The following is a 14,648-nucleotide window of genomic DNA, read 5'->3' on the forward strand; positions in this document are numbered from 1 at the left end:
CTTTCTCAGTGTGTTCATTTCCTTGAACTATTATTCTTTGCAGGTGGGTGGTGATGGGGATCTCATCTACCTTTCTCTTCTCTTGCCAGCATGAGTCATCTAACAGGATAGGTTCACCTTCGCTGATGAGCCTTGGTTTTTGGTTTCCAATAGTTTCTCTTCTCTTCTCTCTTGAAATCAAGGAGTGAGATGAGAGACCCAGCCCACCTCTCTCTCATCCCAGAGACATGAAGAGGTTGAATGGAAAGGAAAAGTCCTTCTCACCCACAATTCAAGAGCAGGCTGGGGTGTTAACAGAGAAGGAATATCTCATTTATAGACATAGGATCTCAAATTCTGGATCTCTGAAGAGGACAGAATGAAATGAGCTCAAAAGGACAGAGAAGTCTGAGTTTTCTTTTTCTAGGCATCACTAATTTGTTATTTCATTAAGTAATTTAGGTCCAGATTACTACTTGAGTTTCTCTAGTCTTGTACTACTATAACAGTTTGAATTGGGTACAGTCACAGTTGGATTAATTCAATCCTTGAGGAGGCCATTTAGAGATTTGGGGCAAAAATTCATCAGGGATGATATTTGGTTCTGCTGAGAAGGCAGGGCCCTGGATTCAATAATCTTTCAAGGTCCCTTTCAATTCTAGGAGATAGGCAATCTCCATTTATTTTAACAGTGTGATGCTGTTGCAAAAAAAGCAAATATGATTCTAGGTTGTATCAACAGGTGTGTTGTAAGCAAAACTCGTGAAGTCATTCTGCCGCTCTACTCTGCACTAGTTAGGCCTCAGCTGGAGTACTGTGTCCAGTTCTGGGCGCCACATTTCAAGAAAGATGTGGAGAAATTGGAAAGGGTACAGAGAAGAGCGACAAGAATGATTAAAGGTCTAGAGAACATGACCTATGAAGCCAGGCTTCATGAACTGGGCTTGTTTAGTTTGGAAAAAAGAAGATTAAGGGGGGACATGATAGCGGTTTTCAAATATCTAAAAGGGTGTCACAAGGAGGAAGGCGAAAATTTGTTCCTCTTGGTTTCTGAGGACAGGACAAGGAGTAATGGGCTTAAAGTGCAGCAGGGGAGGTTTAGATTGGACATTAGGAAAAAATTCCTAACTGTCAGGGTGGTCAAATATTGGAATAAATTGCCAAGGGAGGTGGTGGAATCTCCCTCTCTGGAGATATTTAAGAACAGGTTAGATAGACATCTGTCAGGGATGGTGTAGACGGAGCTTGATCCTGCCTTGAGGGCGGGGGGCTGGACTCGATGACCTCTCGAGGTCCCTTCCAGTCCTATTATTCTATGATTCTATGATTCTACATTCAATCATCAGCATTATGATTAAAAGTAGATTTATATGGGAATGAACAGATATGTTACTCTTAATATCAAAGAAACTCCTCCAATTATATTGTACTCTAGTAACTCATTTGGAATTTCTGTATAAATTCTACTTTTAAAAGATAAAGCCAAAATAAATCAATATACTAATTCTGAGTTATGTTGAGCTATTTGCACATCAATAGTGATAGAAATGTAGCCGTGTTAGTCTGGGGTAGCTGAAGCAAAATGCAGGACAATGTAGCACTTTAAAGACTAACAAGATGGTTTATTAGATGATGAGCTTTCGTGGGCCAGACCCACTTCCTCAGATCAAATAGTGGAAGAAAATAGTCACAACCATATATACCAAAGGATACAATTAAAAAAAATGAACACATATGAAAAGGACAAATCACATTTCAGAACAGGAGGGGGATGCGGGGGGGGAGGGGAGGAAGGAAGGTAAGTGTCTGTGAATTGATGATATTAGAGGTGGGGAGAGTGGGATGTTTGTGAGCCAATGGTATTAGAGGTGATAATTGGGGAAGCTATCTTGGTAATGGGTAAGATAGTTTGAGTGTTTGTTCATTCCTTCTCGGAGAGTGTCGAATTTTAACATGAATGACAGTTCAGAGGATTCCCTTTCAAGCGCAGATGTAAAAAGGTGGCTTTAAATCTCCAAGGTGATTTAACTACAGGAGGAGGAAGGAAAAGATTAGGGAAGACAGATTCATAAAGTGTTTGAAATCACTTTTCTAGAAAGAGTTGTAAATTTTCAAGCAAGGTGACTTCTTTGTGCTAACACTACATAATCTCCAGTTACTAAGGCTGGCTGCACAGTAAGGTTTAGCCTCAACAGCTTGCACAGTAGTAGATGAAGAGCAGACTTTTCAGGATTTAAAGTACCGGGGTTTTAACATTTTGTAAAGGCTCTTTGCTTAAAGGATCAATAATTAACTTTTAGTTTAGGCAAAACAACGTGTAATATAGAAAGGTGTAATTTTTATTCCATGCTTATCTTATTCCTAGGTTTGCTTTTGTGCTTAAGATGGGGGAAAATGGAGAGGGGGGGGAAGGAGCAATATCAAGATTGACTCTTATTTTACAGTGTAAAAATTACCATGTCTTCTGTAACTGGGTGTTTCTTTTATGCTAAAGCAATGAAATGGGCAATGTCTTAGTCCTGTGTGACCGTGGACAATTGACTTGATCTCTGTCTCTAGCTATTCCCATGTATAAAATAGGAATTCTTCTCTGAACCCTGTCCAATTTATAAAGTTTCTTATTCATATACTGCTGAGTATCCACCATGAAATGAACTGCAGGTCTGCCTGGGCATGTCTACACAGCAGGGCTTAAGCCAAAATAAGCTATGCAACTTGAGTTACGTCATTTGCGTACCTTAAGTCAAAATAGCTTATTTTGGCAATCTAAACAGCAGGAAGTCCAAGAGAGCACTCTTCCTCCAACTTCCCTTACTCCTCATAAAATGAGGATTACAGGAGTCAGAGTAAGAAATCCTTCAGCTCGACATTATTTTGACATTATATTGAAATAACTGCTTGTAGTCTAGACATGGACTATGTTATTTTGAAAATATCAGTTATTTCAAAATAACACTGCTGTATAGATGTGCATCCTGTGTCTAATCTTCATTTTATACTGTTGCTCATTACCATACTATCTATTCTAGACCATCTTGTGGATTCATGGGGTTTCTGGCCTTTTTTAAAGTTAGGCTTTTTAGAGTTTTGTTTTTTGGTTGCTAGTGGTTTATTAGGTAGACGGGAGATGCCAATGAATTAATTTCCTTTGTGTTAACTAAATTGTTACTTTGAATTAATTTACCACCTTGGAATCCCAGTCATGGTCCAGGACCCTGTTGTACAAGTGCAGTACAAACAAACAAAGATTGAATCTGCCCCCAAAGAATTCAATCAAGGTAACACAGGTCTGTCTCTTCTCTAAGAAGGATGTTACAGTGTGTATATGTAGTGGACTCCTGTTTCCCACATATGACAGTTGGTTGCCCTTGAATGGTTCAGAGTACATCTTAAACTTCTGAATGATTGGAAAATGCCTGCTTTGCTTCCCTGTAGCATCATAACTACTTGGAAAAGTGGAACAAAGATTTCATTCTCTGTTCTCAAGTATCCTACAAGTTGCTGTGAAAGATTCTGTGTCTCAGAAATCCTAATGGGATTTTATTTTAAGTTCAGGGGCTACTCTGCGCATCTTGGGAACTTGGCAATTTTAGGTGTCAAATTTTCTTTTAAAAATAGATTTAAACTGTAATTTTACTTTTAACTATAGTATTTCTGCTGTAATATCTCTTAAATGGATTCTTTCATTAGTGACTAATGTTGTACATTGCAAAGAGCATGTCCAACATCATGGGATAAACTTTCTCTTTAGGGTGAAAGGGAGCCGTGTGCTCTGTTTAGACTTGTAGGGCACATGTTTGAAGTGCTAGGAGAATTAACCTTTTAAAAACAAACCAACCCCTTCTCCCCAGTAAAAACAATATGCTAGTGGCTTTTGTTGCAGCCCTCTGTAGTTTACCCTAAAGTTTTGAATGGTATTCCACCAGGTCCAGCTCTTAAAAGTTGGAGGAACATTCAAATAGCTGGTGAACAGCATTTCATGATATTTGTCACCATATAATATGGATGTTATGAGATTTTTGTCACTGAAAGGCAGTTTTTGCCTACACAATACTCCAGTGTAGACAAGGCCTTAGTTCCAAAGGCTAGGTTTGCTGTATATCACTTCTGCTGCAGGCTTTTGGTGGAGTTGAGAAGCTTTAGACTTTGTAGGTTGGCTTTTCATGGAGGTTAATTATATGTTTATTTGCATCTTGTGCATGTAAGTGTTAATGTGCCTAAAGATATTTTATATAATATACACACCCTCACACTGTATATATAAACTGTTATTTACATGGTGTGAGGAAGATTCTCTGACATTAAGCACTGATATAAATTTTAGGGATGTTAAAAAGCAGGTAATTGGGTAACTGTGTAATTGCTGAAAAATTTTAGCGGTTACATGCACCCGCAGCATAAGTCCCAGGCTTATCAGTTAACTGTTTAAATGGCTTACTTTTATATTCCTAATAACATTCATGTACACTTAGTAACTGTGTTTGATATTCTAGATTGCCAGTGCTGGAGGCAAATGAAAGCGGCTGCACTAAAATTTAGAGCATCATAATATCGTATCTATTCCTGGTGAAACTCTCCACCCTTGGGTGTTAAATAGCAACTTTTCTTTCCAGCCCATGGGCTTCACTATAATGCCAAAGATTAAATAATGGATTTTTGTGAATCTTTGTGTATTTGTAAGACTCTACTGCATGTACCTTGTAAACTGCCATTAGGAAGCAATAGTTATAAAGTGTTGTCTTATGACCGTGAATTTGCTTTCCTTACATCTCTATATCTTGCCACTAATTTAATTTTTGTATATTAAAAAAGAAGACATGATTTGGATATTCATAAGAGCATGCTAGCTATACCTGGGAGAATCCAAATGAGAGAGACCAGAAGAAGTCCCTGCAGCTTCATGAATGGAAAATGCTAGCTAAAAATATCTATTAAAACCTCTCAATCATTCAGAGGTAGAAGTTATTTAACTAATGCAGAAAAATCAGGCAAAATAGGAAGCTCAGACAAAACAGTCTTTTCCAGCATAACCCTTTAGTATACTTAAAATACTGAGACAGTTTTTACATGGAAACTGCAGTGTTCCATAGCTTTCTCAGTTATCAAGTAGCCCTAGTAGGATCTGGAATTAAATATTCAGTTGTTTACATAGTAAAACTTTAATTAAAAATGCAAGAGAACATAAAATGAAGCTAATTATTCTTTGTGTGATCTCTTAAGGAATTGTTACATCTACAAATATAGCTATTTTCTGTTTGAAAGCTTGAATAGAGTGTTGTCTGGAGGCAAGCTAAGACCTACCTATTTTTTCACAAGTATTATTGTCTTGTGTAGATGACCTCTTATGAATCTAAATAAATGTGAAAGGACTATTCAGACTGCAGAAGTAAGCACTCAGGTTAGGAATTAAGTTTGCCAATGCAGTCTTTCATTTGGCTACCTTGTACATATGTATTATGACACATAATTGTGTGATCTTACTGTATTTTTCTACAGGCCCCCTTTATCAGTTAATGCACAGGATAGACAGGAACTGATTTATGGAAAGGCATCTCTGTTAATTGCACTAAGGAGAAAGCTAGGGGACATATATAAAGCTGATCCTATTCTGATCAGGGAGCTCACAAATACATTGCACTGTGCACAAGGGTTGCAATAAGAATATTCCTCACCAAAAGATGTGGGAAGGTTAGGAATCTCAAGGCTTGTGCACTCCTAAGAATCTGTTCCTTGGAGGATGCTATATTCTCACTGAGGTTGGATAACCTTCCTCTGAGTAACAAGTATTTTGGGACTGGTCTCTTTGGAGAGAGAGGAAGGATTTAGGGAATATCAATACATACCATATTCCTAAGGAAGCCTCATTAATGACTTTGTTTAAGGGTTTCATTTCACTGAAGAGCATGTGAGATTTTTAAATTTCCAAAAGAAATCAAACCTCATTAGATCTTTGGGTTTTAAGAAGTTCCTATGTGATTTAGGAACCTAAATTCTATCCTTTCAATAGGATGTACCTGTAAGGACTTAAGAACTTCTGAAAACCTTTTTCCCTTCCCTGAGTGATTTTTGGAGAAGAGGAAAAACAAATTTCTAAAACTTTTAATACTTTACAATGTGTAGAAAAGTTAGAATTGCACTCAAAGTACAGAAATATGGGTACAGTCATAAGGCCAGACTAGTGTTTCCAATATAGAGGTGCAAAAATGTTTCCATAGCTTGTAAAACTAGCCTTCTCAAAGTTGCTGCATTCAACTCTCAGGCTTTCTTAGGATGTAACAGAATCTGTTAAATGAAAATGTTAAGTTCTGAAGTGTTTGAACAGTTTGTTAAATCAGAACATGAAAGCTGTACTTATTGAGCTAGTAAGTAAACTTTCTTGCTCTCCAGGGTGTGCTGCCTCCTCCTTTGTAATCTTTATGGCACATGATCTGATAGCTTCATTTACAACTCTGCTTCTCTTCCCTTCTTCATGACAGAGAGTCTGGAATAAACATATCTTCTTGTTTGTTTTAGGTACAATGGTTCCCTCCCTAATGGAGACAGAGGACGTAGGAAAAGCAGGTTTGCTCTTTACAAGAGACCAAAGGCTAATGGAGTCAAACCCAGCACTGTTCATGTGATATCAACACCCCAAGCATCTAAGGTATGTGGCAGTTGGAGAATTCTGCTTCCTGATAATCTTGGCTGAAGATAAAACTTTCTTTTTTGGGTGGCGTGTTTGCTTTCCCCTCTTCTCTTTTGCTGCCATCTTTTCAGTTATGTTGTTGTTTAGACTTGAAACTAGCCTACCATCTCTGTCCAGTGGTACTCTTAAATGATAATTGAAACCTCAACCCTAATTTTGAGTTAAGTAGTTGTTTACACAACAGATCAATTCTTATCTGATTCTGTTGCTTCTATACAAATATTGTACTTTATCATCTGTGATAAATCTTTATTTTTGCTATATGCAGCACGAAGAAAGAGTGAGACTGTAACTATCTATGATGTATACAACAAATATATTCCTTGTCTTTGTAACCTGTAATATAATTAACATTAAAGCAGGGGTGTCCAAACTTTTTTCAAAGAGGGCCAGATTTGATGAAGTGAACATGCGTGAGGGCCGACCATTTTGCCTGACATGCTTTGAACCATTAAAATTAAATGCAAATTAACTATTTTATGCAAAGTTTATTGCAAACGGCATACTTTTCATTTCATCACATGGATGACAAATCTAAACAGGTGTTAAATCACTCTGCCTTTCATATCTGAAGGCCAGATGAAAAAAAAATCCAGGAAGCTGAAATATATGTCAGGAACATTGTAAAGTACATTACATATTATTGGTAATAAAGGTTGTCTGTCAACTTTTAAGTTCAAAAAACATGAACAGGAACATAACACCAAGTATACATGTTGTGTCCAAATATATTTATAACTGATTTAGACCAACTGACATTAACTGAGATTTTACAATGTATTCATCTCAATACATATGGATTCGTTGGGGGCCATAAAAGATAGATATTACCAAATTACCTGGGGGGCCATATTAAACCGGAACACGGGCCGCAATTGGCCCGCGGGCCGGACTTTGGACATGCCTGCATTAAAGTATAAAAAACAGTTTGACACCGTGTCACGGGGTGCGGCCCCAGTCCGCCGCCCCCACTGCTTTGCTTACAGCCAGGTAGTGCCCAATGCACCGCTTGCTCGCGTACCTCCTTGGCGGAGTGGGGGGTCCGGGCCCGCCCTCACTCCGGACCCCGACCCAGGGCCCTGACACCGAGAGCGTGCCTCTCGGTGGTAGCAGGGGGGTAGTACCCCAAACGCACCTGCTCCCGGGATACACGACCCGCCCTGGGTCCTCCTCCACTCCGCTAGGCCGCTCGGCCTATGTGGTCACCCTGACCGGCCCCTCCTCCTCCGGGGCTACTCCCTCCGTTGCCTCCCACTCGCCGTCCTCCCTTTGCTTTCCTGCTCCTTCCCCCTTGCCGGACGCACCCCGCGCCTTTTCTACTTCCCCGGCTCTTCCGGGTTCCCCCTCCCCCTCCGCCGTCGCGGCCGTGACGCCCTCGGCCGCGTTCCCGGGCGCGTCGTGATGACGCGTCCCGGCCTCCCCGGCCCCGCTCCCTCGATCGCCGGGCCCTGCCGCGGCCGCGTCTAGCTCCCCGGGGGTCCCCGTTATCGCCCGCGAGTGGCGGGGCGGTCCTGCCCCGTCACACACCTCTTCAGAAAGAGATTTGCCATTTTTTGATGTGAAAACTGTAATCCTCTCTAGTTCTCTAATATACATGGTGTATTCATTGCTCTGCATATGTATGCATGTGCATCCATTGAGTTGGTACTTTTTCCTTAAGTCTGTCCTATATTATTGGAGGGAGGCATGGGTAGCATGAACCTCCTGGTAAAACAGAATGAACTCTACTTGGTGGAAAGATTTTATATTAGTTAGGAGGGATATAACTTTTATAATGTCAGTAACATTTGCTTTTTAATAAGCCTCTTTTTTTGCACTAGTCCAAATGTGGTTAAGAAATCCGAAAACACTGGCAAGGTACATCTACACTGAACTGTGACTAGTTTTCATTTATTGAAGTAAAATAGAAATTATATACATTTTATTTAAAGTGGCAAATTTTGATGTTTAGACTAGAATCAAGGACAAAGCTGTGCTCCATTAATTTAGAACTTGGATTTAATTCAAATCATGTAAATATTATAGACATTCAGATGCTGCTTCTTATTTGTTCAGAGGTCAGCTATGACAATCATGTGATAGGTTTTGAAGGTGTAATTTTGGTTTAAGCACGTCGGAAGAAAATATGGAAGTTCCTCCATCTTTCTTAAACAAATTGAGGCTACAGGATAAAGTTAAAAAAATGAAAAAATAAGATCAAAGGTAAAGCAGTATATAAGAGCATATACAAAAAGACTCTAGCCTGAAATAAACGGGGTTGATGTATTGGTGTCCAGAAATAGGCTTCTTGTTCACACTTGGAATTCTATCTTTAAAACACAACAGAATTAAACGGAGAGCTGAAGACCGATCAGAGTTCTTGCTAATCAGTGGGCTGTTGTGTGGCTATACAAAATAAACTTTGTGCCAAAAGAGGAAAATGACAAGTTCAAATATAGTGGTGTGTTTTTGTTTGTTTGTTTGTTTTGCTAGTTGTAAGGGGATCATACCGCAAAATGCAGTTACTCTGTTTAAGGGATTCAATAAAATTCTTGACATCAGAATAATGAGGCATCAGAGGAGACTTCCAAGTTACATAGCCTGACTTAAACAATGGAGAGGCAGAACAGGAAGCAGTGTGTGATGAGGAACTGTGAAAAGAACATTGGTAGACCTAATTCCAGAGGACAGGACATCAGCCATTGTGCACAAACACACCTGAAGAGATGATTAATAGACATATGTGGAGGGAGAGCTTAATTGGGGACAAGTAAACAGCCTTACAGGGCTGAAGTGGACTTGCCTTAAGAAAAACAATCAACGTGGAAAAGATTTCTAGCATGTGGTTGAACATGTTGAAGATGAGCTATCCAATTATTTAAAATATATTCAGCATGTAAGCAGGCCTAACTATATTTGGTTCTTGTCAGTGATTTTTTTAGAGAGTTGCTATTAGTAGGAGAATCCAGTGACACCAAATAGTTTCTTGAAAACCTAATATTCTTTATCTATTGGAACATTGAAATTGGTGTCAAAGGTTAAAATAACAAAGCATGCTTTAAGTTTGGGGGGGGGGGTGGTAGTTTCCCAGCTTATCGCATGCACTCTTCCACTTCTGGGAACCTGGGTTCCATCTGCTTTTCTGCAGATCTTTTTTGGCTGTTTCTGTAACATTTATCTAAATTCTCTGTTTAAGGTGTTATGCCTGAAGGCTATGTCCTAACCTTCGAGGTGTTGGACAAATGAACCAACAGAACCTATGCTGTCAACTAAAGAAAGCGCTTATATATCTACAGGCCATTAAGACTGAGTTAACTCTTTGCAGCCCTGTTGCAGACAACATGATAGTAATCAAATAGAGATGTACATTAATTTTGTGAGCTTCAGAGGGGTAGCTGAGTTAGTTTGTACAGGATAAACTTAAAAAACAAGAAGAAGTCTGGTAGCACTTTAAAGACTAACAAAACATTTAGATGGTATCATGAGCTTTTGTGGACACAGCCCACTTCTTCAGATGACCGGAGAGTACTTTCTGTAGTTGATGGATTTCCAGTCTAATTTTATGTGTTAGAGTGGTAGCCATGTTAGTCTGTTTTTGCTAAAACAAGGAGTCCTGTGGCATTTTAAAGATTAACAAATGTAATTGGACATACAATTTGTCTTTAAGGTGCTACAGGAGTCCTCATTTAATTTTATGAATATTTATGCAGATCTCGCCCATATTCTTCCATCACGTATTCATGGACACTAGGAGCTGGGGATTTAAGAAAAATACCAAATCTTGGAAGATTTGCCATAAAAGTTGCAAACATTTGCAACACTTGAGATTGGGCTGAATTTAAGAAATAGCTGCAGTCATCTAGTCTGATGGCTCTCAACCTTCAGGGTGGCCTTCTGTTCAGCCAGGAAGCAAAATCTCCCTTACGATGGATGCAGCAGTTCCAGCTGCATGTGATCACTGCTGTCACCCAGCCAGCAACACAAGTGGTGGAAAAAAACAAAGGGTGTCCTTGTTTGAAGACTCATTCCTCTTCCTGCTCTATTTGCTGATTGGTCTTCATGAGACTAGAGAGAAGAGGGTGTGTAGAAATTGACAGTGCATCAGAGGATCCAATAGGGACAACTCTTACTGTCTCATGAAACTGAGATGAGCTCTTTTATTTTATTTTATTTTATTTAAGATCCAGATTGTCTTCTCAATATGCTTTAAAATTCACAAGCCAACTTATGTGGATTCTCATGGCTTGTAGTAATGCTAATGGTGCAAATTTAGGGACAGTGTTCTTATGAGAATTTAGAATTAAAAGTCCTGTCAGTAAACTTTCCCATTCTTGCAACGTTTTTGCATGCACCTATGGCTCTCACTGTTGCACTAGTACTACTATCACCTCTAAAAAGTGATAATCAAAATGGGTTTGATCTTGGCTTTTGTTTGGCACTCACTGAGGATATGTCTACACAGCAGGGCTTAACTCAAAATAAGCTACACAAATTGAGCTATGTCAATTGCATAGCTTATTTTGAAATAGAGCACTCTTCCTTCAACTTCCTTTATTCCTCGTGAAATGAAGGTTACAGGAGTCGGAGAAGTCCTCCAGCTTGACAGTATTTCAACATTATTTCAAAATAATGTTGCTGTGTAGACATATCCTGACACACTGGGAAAATCCTGTTTAAAATTACTAGGGGTTCTCTCTGGTTCTATAAGCTTCTGAAACTGTAGTGCCACATCAGAGTGAATGTGACTTGGGCATGTGCGACATGATTGGTTCTGTATTGCAAGCAAAGAGTGTATAGGGTCATGCTTGACATTAGCGACTGGGCAGATCACTGCAACATACCATTGTTGAACCTGATCATCACCCAAGGAGTGAGTTTCATTTTTGTCCTAAGTGCACAGTGCTTTGAATAGCTGGCCCTTTGGAAAGTTTTGTAAATTTGTAGTCCTTTGGTCAGAGGAGTTCCAAGATACAATCCCCACAAAGTGTGCTCCTTTGTTTTCAGATTCTTATAACTGCTGGCACAAAGGTAGAATGATGTTAAAGCTGCAGTCTTAATAAAACTTTTATAATGGAACTATCACTGGGCTAGAGATGTAAAATCCCATTTTACTGGTTAAGTTTAACCTATTAACCGGGATGCTGTGGGTGAGGGTCCTGGCCAGGCTGTAGCAGCCCCCCACCTGTGGCGTGGCATGGAGGACCCAGCTGGGCCAGCGTGGCCCCCTCTACAATGAGGTGGGGTGGGAGGACTGCTTGGCTGGGCCCACCATGCTGCAGGGCTGCTCCAGCCTGGCCAGCCACCAGATAACTGATTACTGGGTGATTAATCAGTTAACCTTTTACATTCCTGCTCTGAACTCAACAGTTCAGCTTTACCAAAGATCACTTCAGAAATATTTCAGATTATTGTATTATAAAATCTTTAGTACCTTTTTGTTTAGACTGTTCACGTCAGTGCAACCTGTTTCCTCAGGAAGTCCCTTGACACATACTGAAGAACGTATTTGTGTTGGCTTTATGGGAACAAGTTCTGTCCTAATGCCATCTGCAGTAGTTAAGATTTCACCTTCATGCTAGGCTTCAAGTAGCTTGCAGTCCAGTTACATCCTCAGTGTAACAGGCGGATGTGAAAACATAGTACCTGTATGGAAATCTCTATTGAGTGCATTAATAATGAAATTTTTGGAACCTGATGTCTTCCTGCTATTGATGTCGGATAGCAGGGTTTTCTAAATTTGAGAGCTGCAAATTTTAGAATTTGTATATCTGCAAGATATATTTATATTTATTTGTATTTATTTTGTTTAGCTTTTGTTTTAACAGATTCATGTGTTAATATGTATTTATAGCAATTTACTTGCTTCCATAATAGTTAAATGTTTCAGAAATTAGTAAGTGGCTTGTACAGTATGTTTGACATACTAACTATCCAAGCATACACCATCACATATCATCCTGCTGTATTTGGATTAATTAATTTTTCTTTTTTAGTGGCTATATAGCACAGAATTTAAGAGGAGTATTGCACAGGGGGCCATCATAATAGGATACTAGGGGATTGTTCCCCCTTCTTGCTAAGCTTGCCAACCCCCCCTCTCTCTGAGAGTAGGCAGCCTTGGCTCTCTCTTCCATCTGGCCACCGGGGAGGCCTAGGCCCAGGGGAGTGCGGGCTTGGTTCCTGTGGATACAGATGTGATGACATCATTCTGTCATCCTGCAGGAAAATGTTTTGTTTTATTTATTTGTGTGTGTGTGTGTGTGTGTGTGTGTGTGTGTGTGTGTGTGTGTGTGTGTATGAGAGAGTGATTTTAAGTTAACAAGTATTTTATTGTGTGTAAACATTTAAACTGTTTTCTTCTTTAGCAAAATTGTTTTGAGTTCAGACTGGCTAGTGAAGTAACTCATCAAAAGTCTACGACCATTGTGTCTGTTTGTACACACTGGTAAATTCTGGTCCACACTACTTAAATGGTCAGCAAAAACATGTCTGTGTGTGTCTCTAGTAGGGATGTTCAGTATCAGTTAATTGAATAGTCAATTAACCTCATGAATTCCTATCAGTTAGTCAACTATTCTGTAGTCCTGGGGGGGTGAGGCCGGCAGATATTGCACTCTGGTCTTACTCCCAAGGAATCCCCTGCCCTATATCAGAGGCAGCAGTGCAGGGTGCCAGGTGGGAACGGGTCCGCGAGGGGAGTTGGTTTAAAAAGCAGCTCCCCTTGTGGACCGGCTGCCTGTCACCCTGTGCTGCTGCCTCTGATATAGGGGGTGGTCTGAGCTCCTGGACCTGGTGCGAACTGGAACAGAGCTGGGTTGCCTGCCTGCTCGGCTCCTAATACACTTTAAATGCAGAGCTGCAGTCTGGGTAGGTCCTGGAACCCCTCGCAAGCCAGGACTGAGCCAATGTGCTGGCCAGCCTGCTAAAAAGTTTACTGGTGGGGTGGGAGTAGGGAAATGCTTGTTGTCTATAGCATTAACCTATAAGCTTTTGCTTATCAGTTAATTGGTTAATTGACTGCACTATTACATCCCTAGTCTCTAGCATCACACAAAGTTTTCATCATAATATTAAAGCCCAGACGTCAAATACAGTAACATCTGGGTATCACAGTAGTTAACCACCTGCCAAGCTCCCTATTCTGTATGCCTGAGGCATCTAGTCAGCTAATAGAATAGCTCTCATTCATATTACGTTTTACATGCACTACAAAAGGCATACGATATACCAGTTACTGTTTTTTACAAAGATAATAAAAGGCAAGTATGAGGTGAGAGGTTAAAACCTTTTACTGTTCTGAGTACATAGATTGAATTAGATACATTGAGTTGGACTATTCCTTTGCACTTTCTTTAAACCCTTATAAAAGAGCTTTTGTGTATTTATATCACTGTGTAAGGCAAGGCCTATGGGTGTGTGCCAGAGACCAGTGATGCAATGGATTGCAGCTGGTGATCCTTCTGATATGAAAAGGACCCAAAGTTGTTTTTTTTAAATCCTTTTGATGATGGGCTTTTTTGGCATCTAAGAACCTGAGACTAAATCAGGTATGCTAGCAATAGCTTCTGTGTGTCCCATTGTGAGTAGTTCCAAAAATTTAAGAGTAAATAATAAGCAGAGAAATCTTTTTTTGTTCCTGATAACTTATAAGTTGACACTAAAATTTTTGGTCTGCTCTAGCCTTTCACATAGCTCTTTGCATTTTTCATTTGTGAGCTGCTAATGGAAATTTTCACTGCACAGAATGCTAATGAGCCAGCCTTCTTCCTCCTCTTCATTTCCTGGATATGAATTTGTATTCCTGCTTTGTTTACCAACCAATATGGATATTTGAACTGCTGTTCTCCTTCCATTTGAGGGAAATACACAATTTATTCTTCCTCTTTTCTGCTGGTAACTTAAACCTCTTTTTGCTGAAAAAATCATTTTTGATCACTATGTTCATTTCACTAATGCCAGAGCTAAAGGCAACAGGTCTAATGGTTCCAAGTGCATGGGCTCTTTT

General features: G+C 39.8%; 1 protein-coding gene across 1 annotated transcript in view; it reads left to right on the forward strand.

The window, feature by feature from the left end:
* PELI2 (pellino E3 ubiquitin protein ligase family member 2) overlaps window positions 1–14,648 on the forward strand; it is a 118,606-nt gene that overhangs the window by 23,909 nt on the left and 80,049 nt on the right. The window contains exon 2 of the mRNA XM_075926281.2: window positions 6,493–6,622. Within this exon, the coding sequence (XP_075782396.1) occupies window positions 6,493–6,622 (130 nt within the window). The remainder of the gene's footprint in view (window positions 1–6,492; window positions 6,623–14,648) is intronic.

The sequence above is a fragment of the Pelodiscus sinensis genome, chromosome 5 (genome assembly GCF_052426305.1).
Source record: "Pelodiscus sinensis isolate ZL-2025 chromosome 5, ASM5242630v1, whole genome shotgun sequence".
In the NCBI taxonomy this organism is placed as follows: domain Eukaryota; kingdom Metazoa; phylum Chordata; order Testudines; family Trionychidae; genus Pelodiscus; species Pelodiscus sinensis.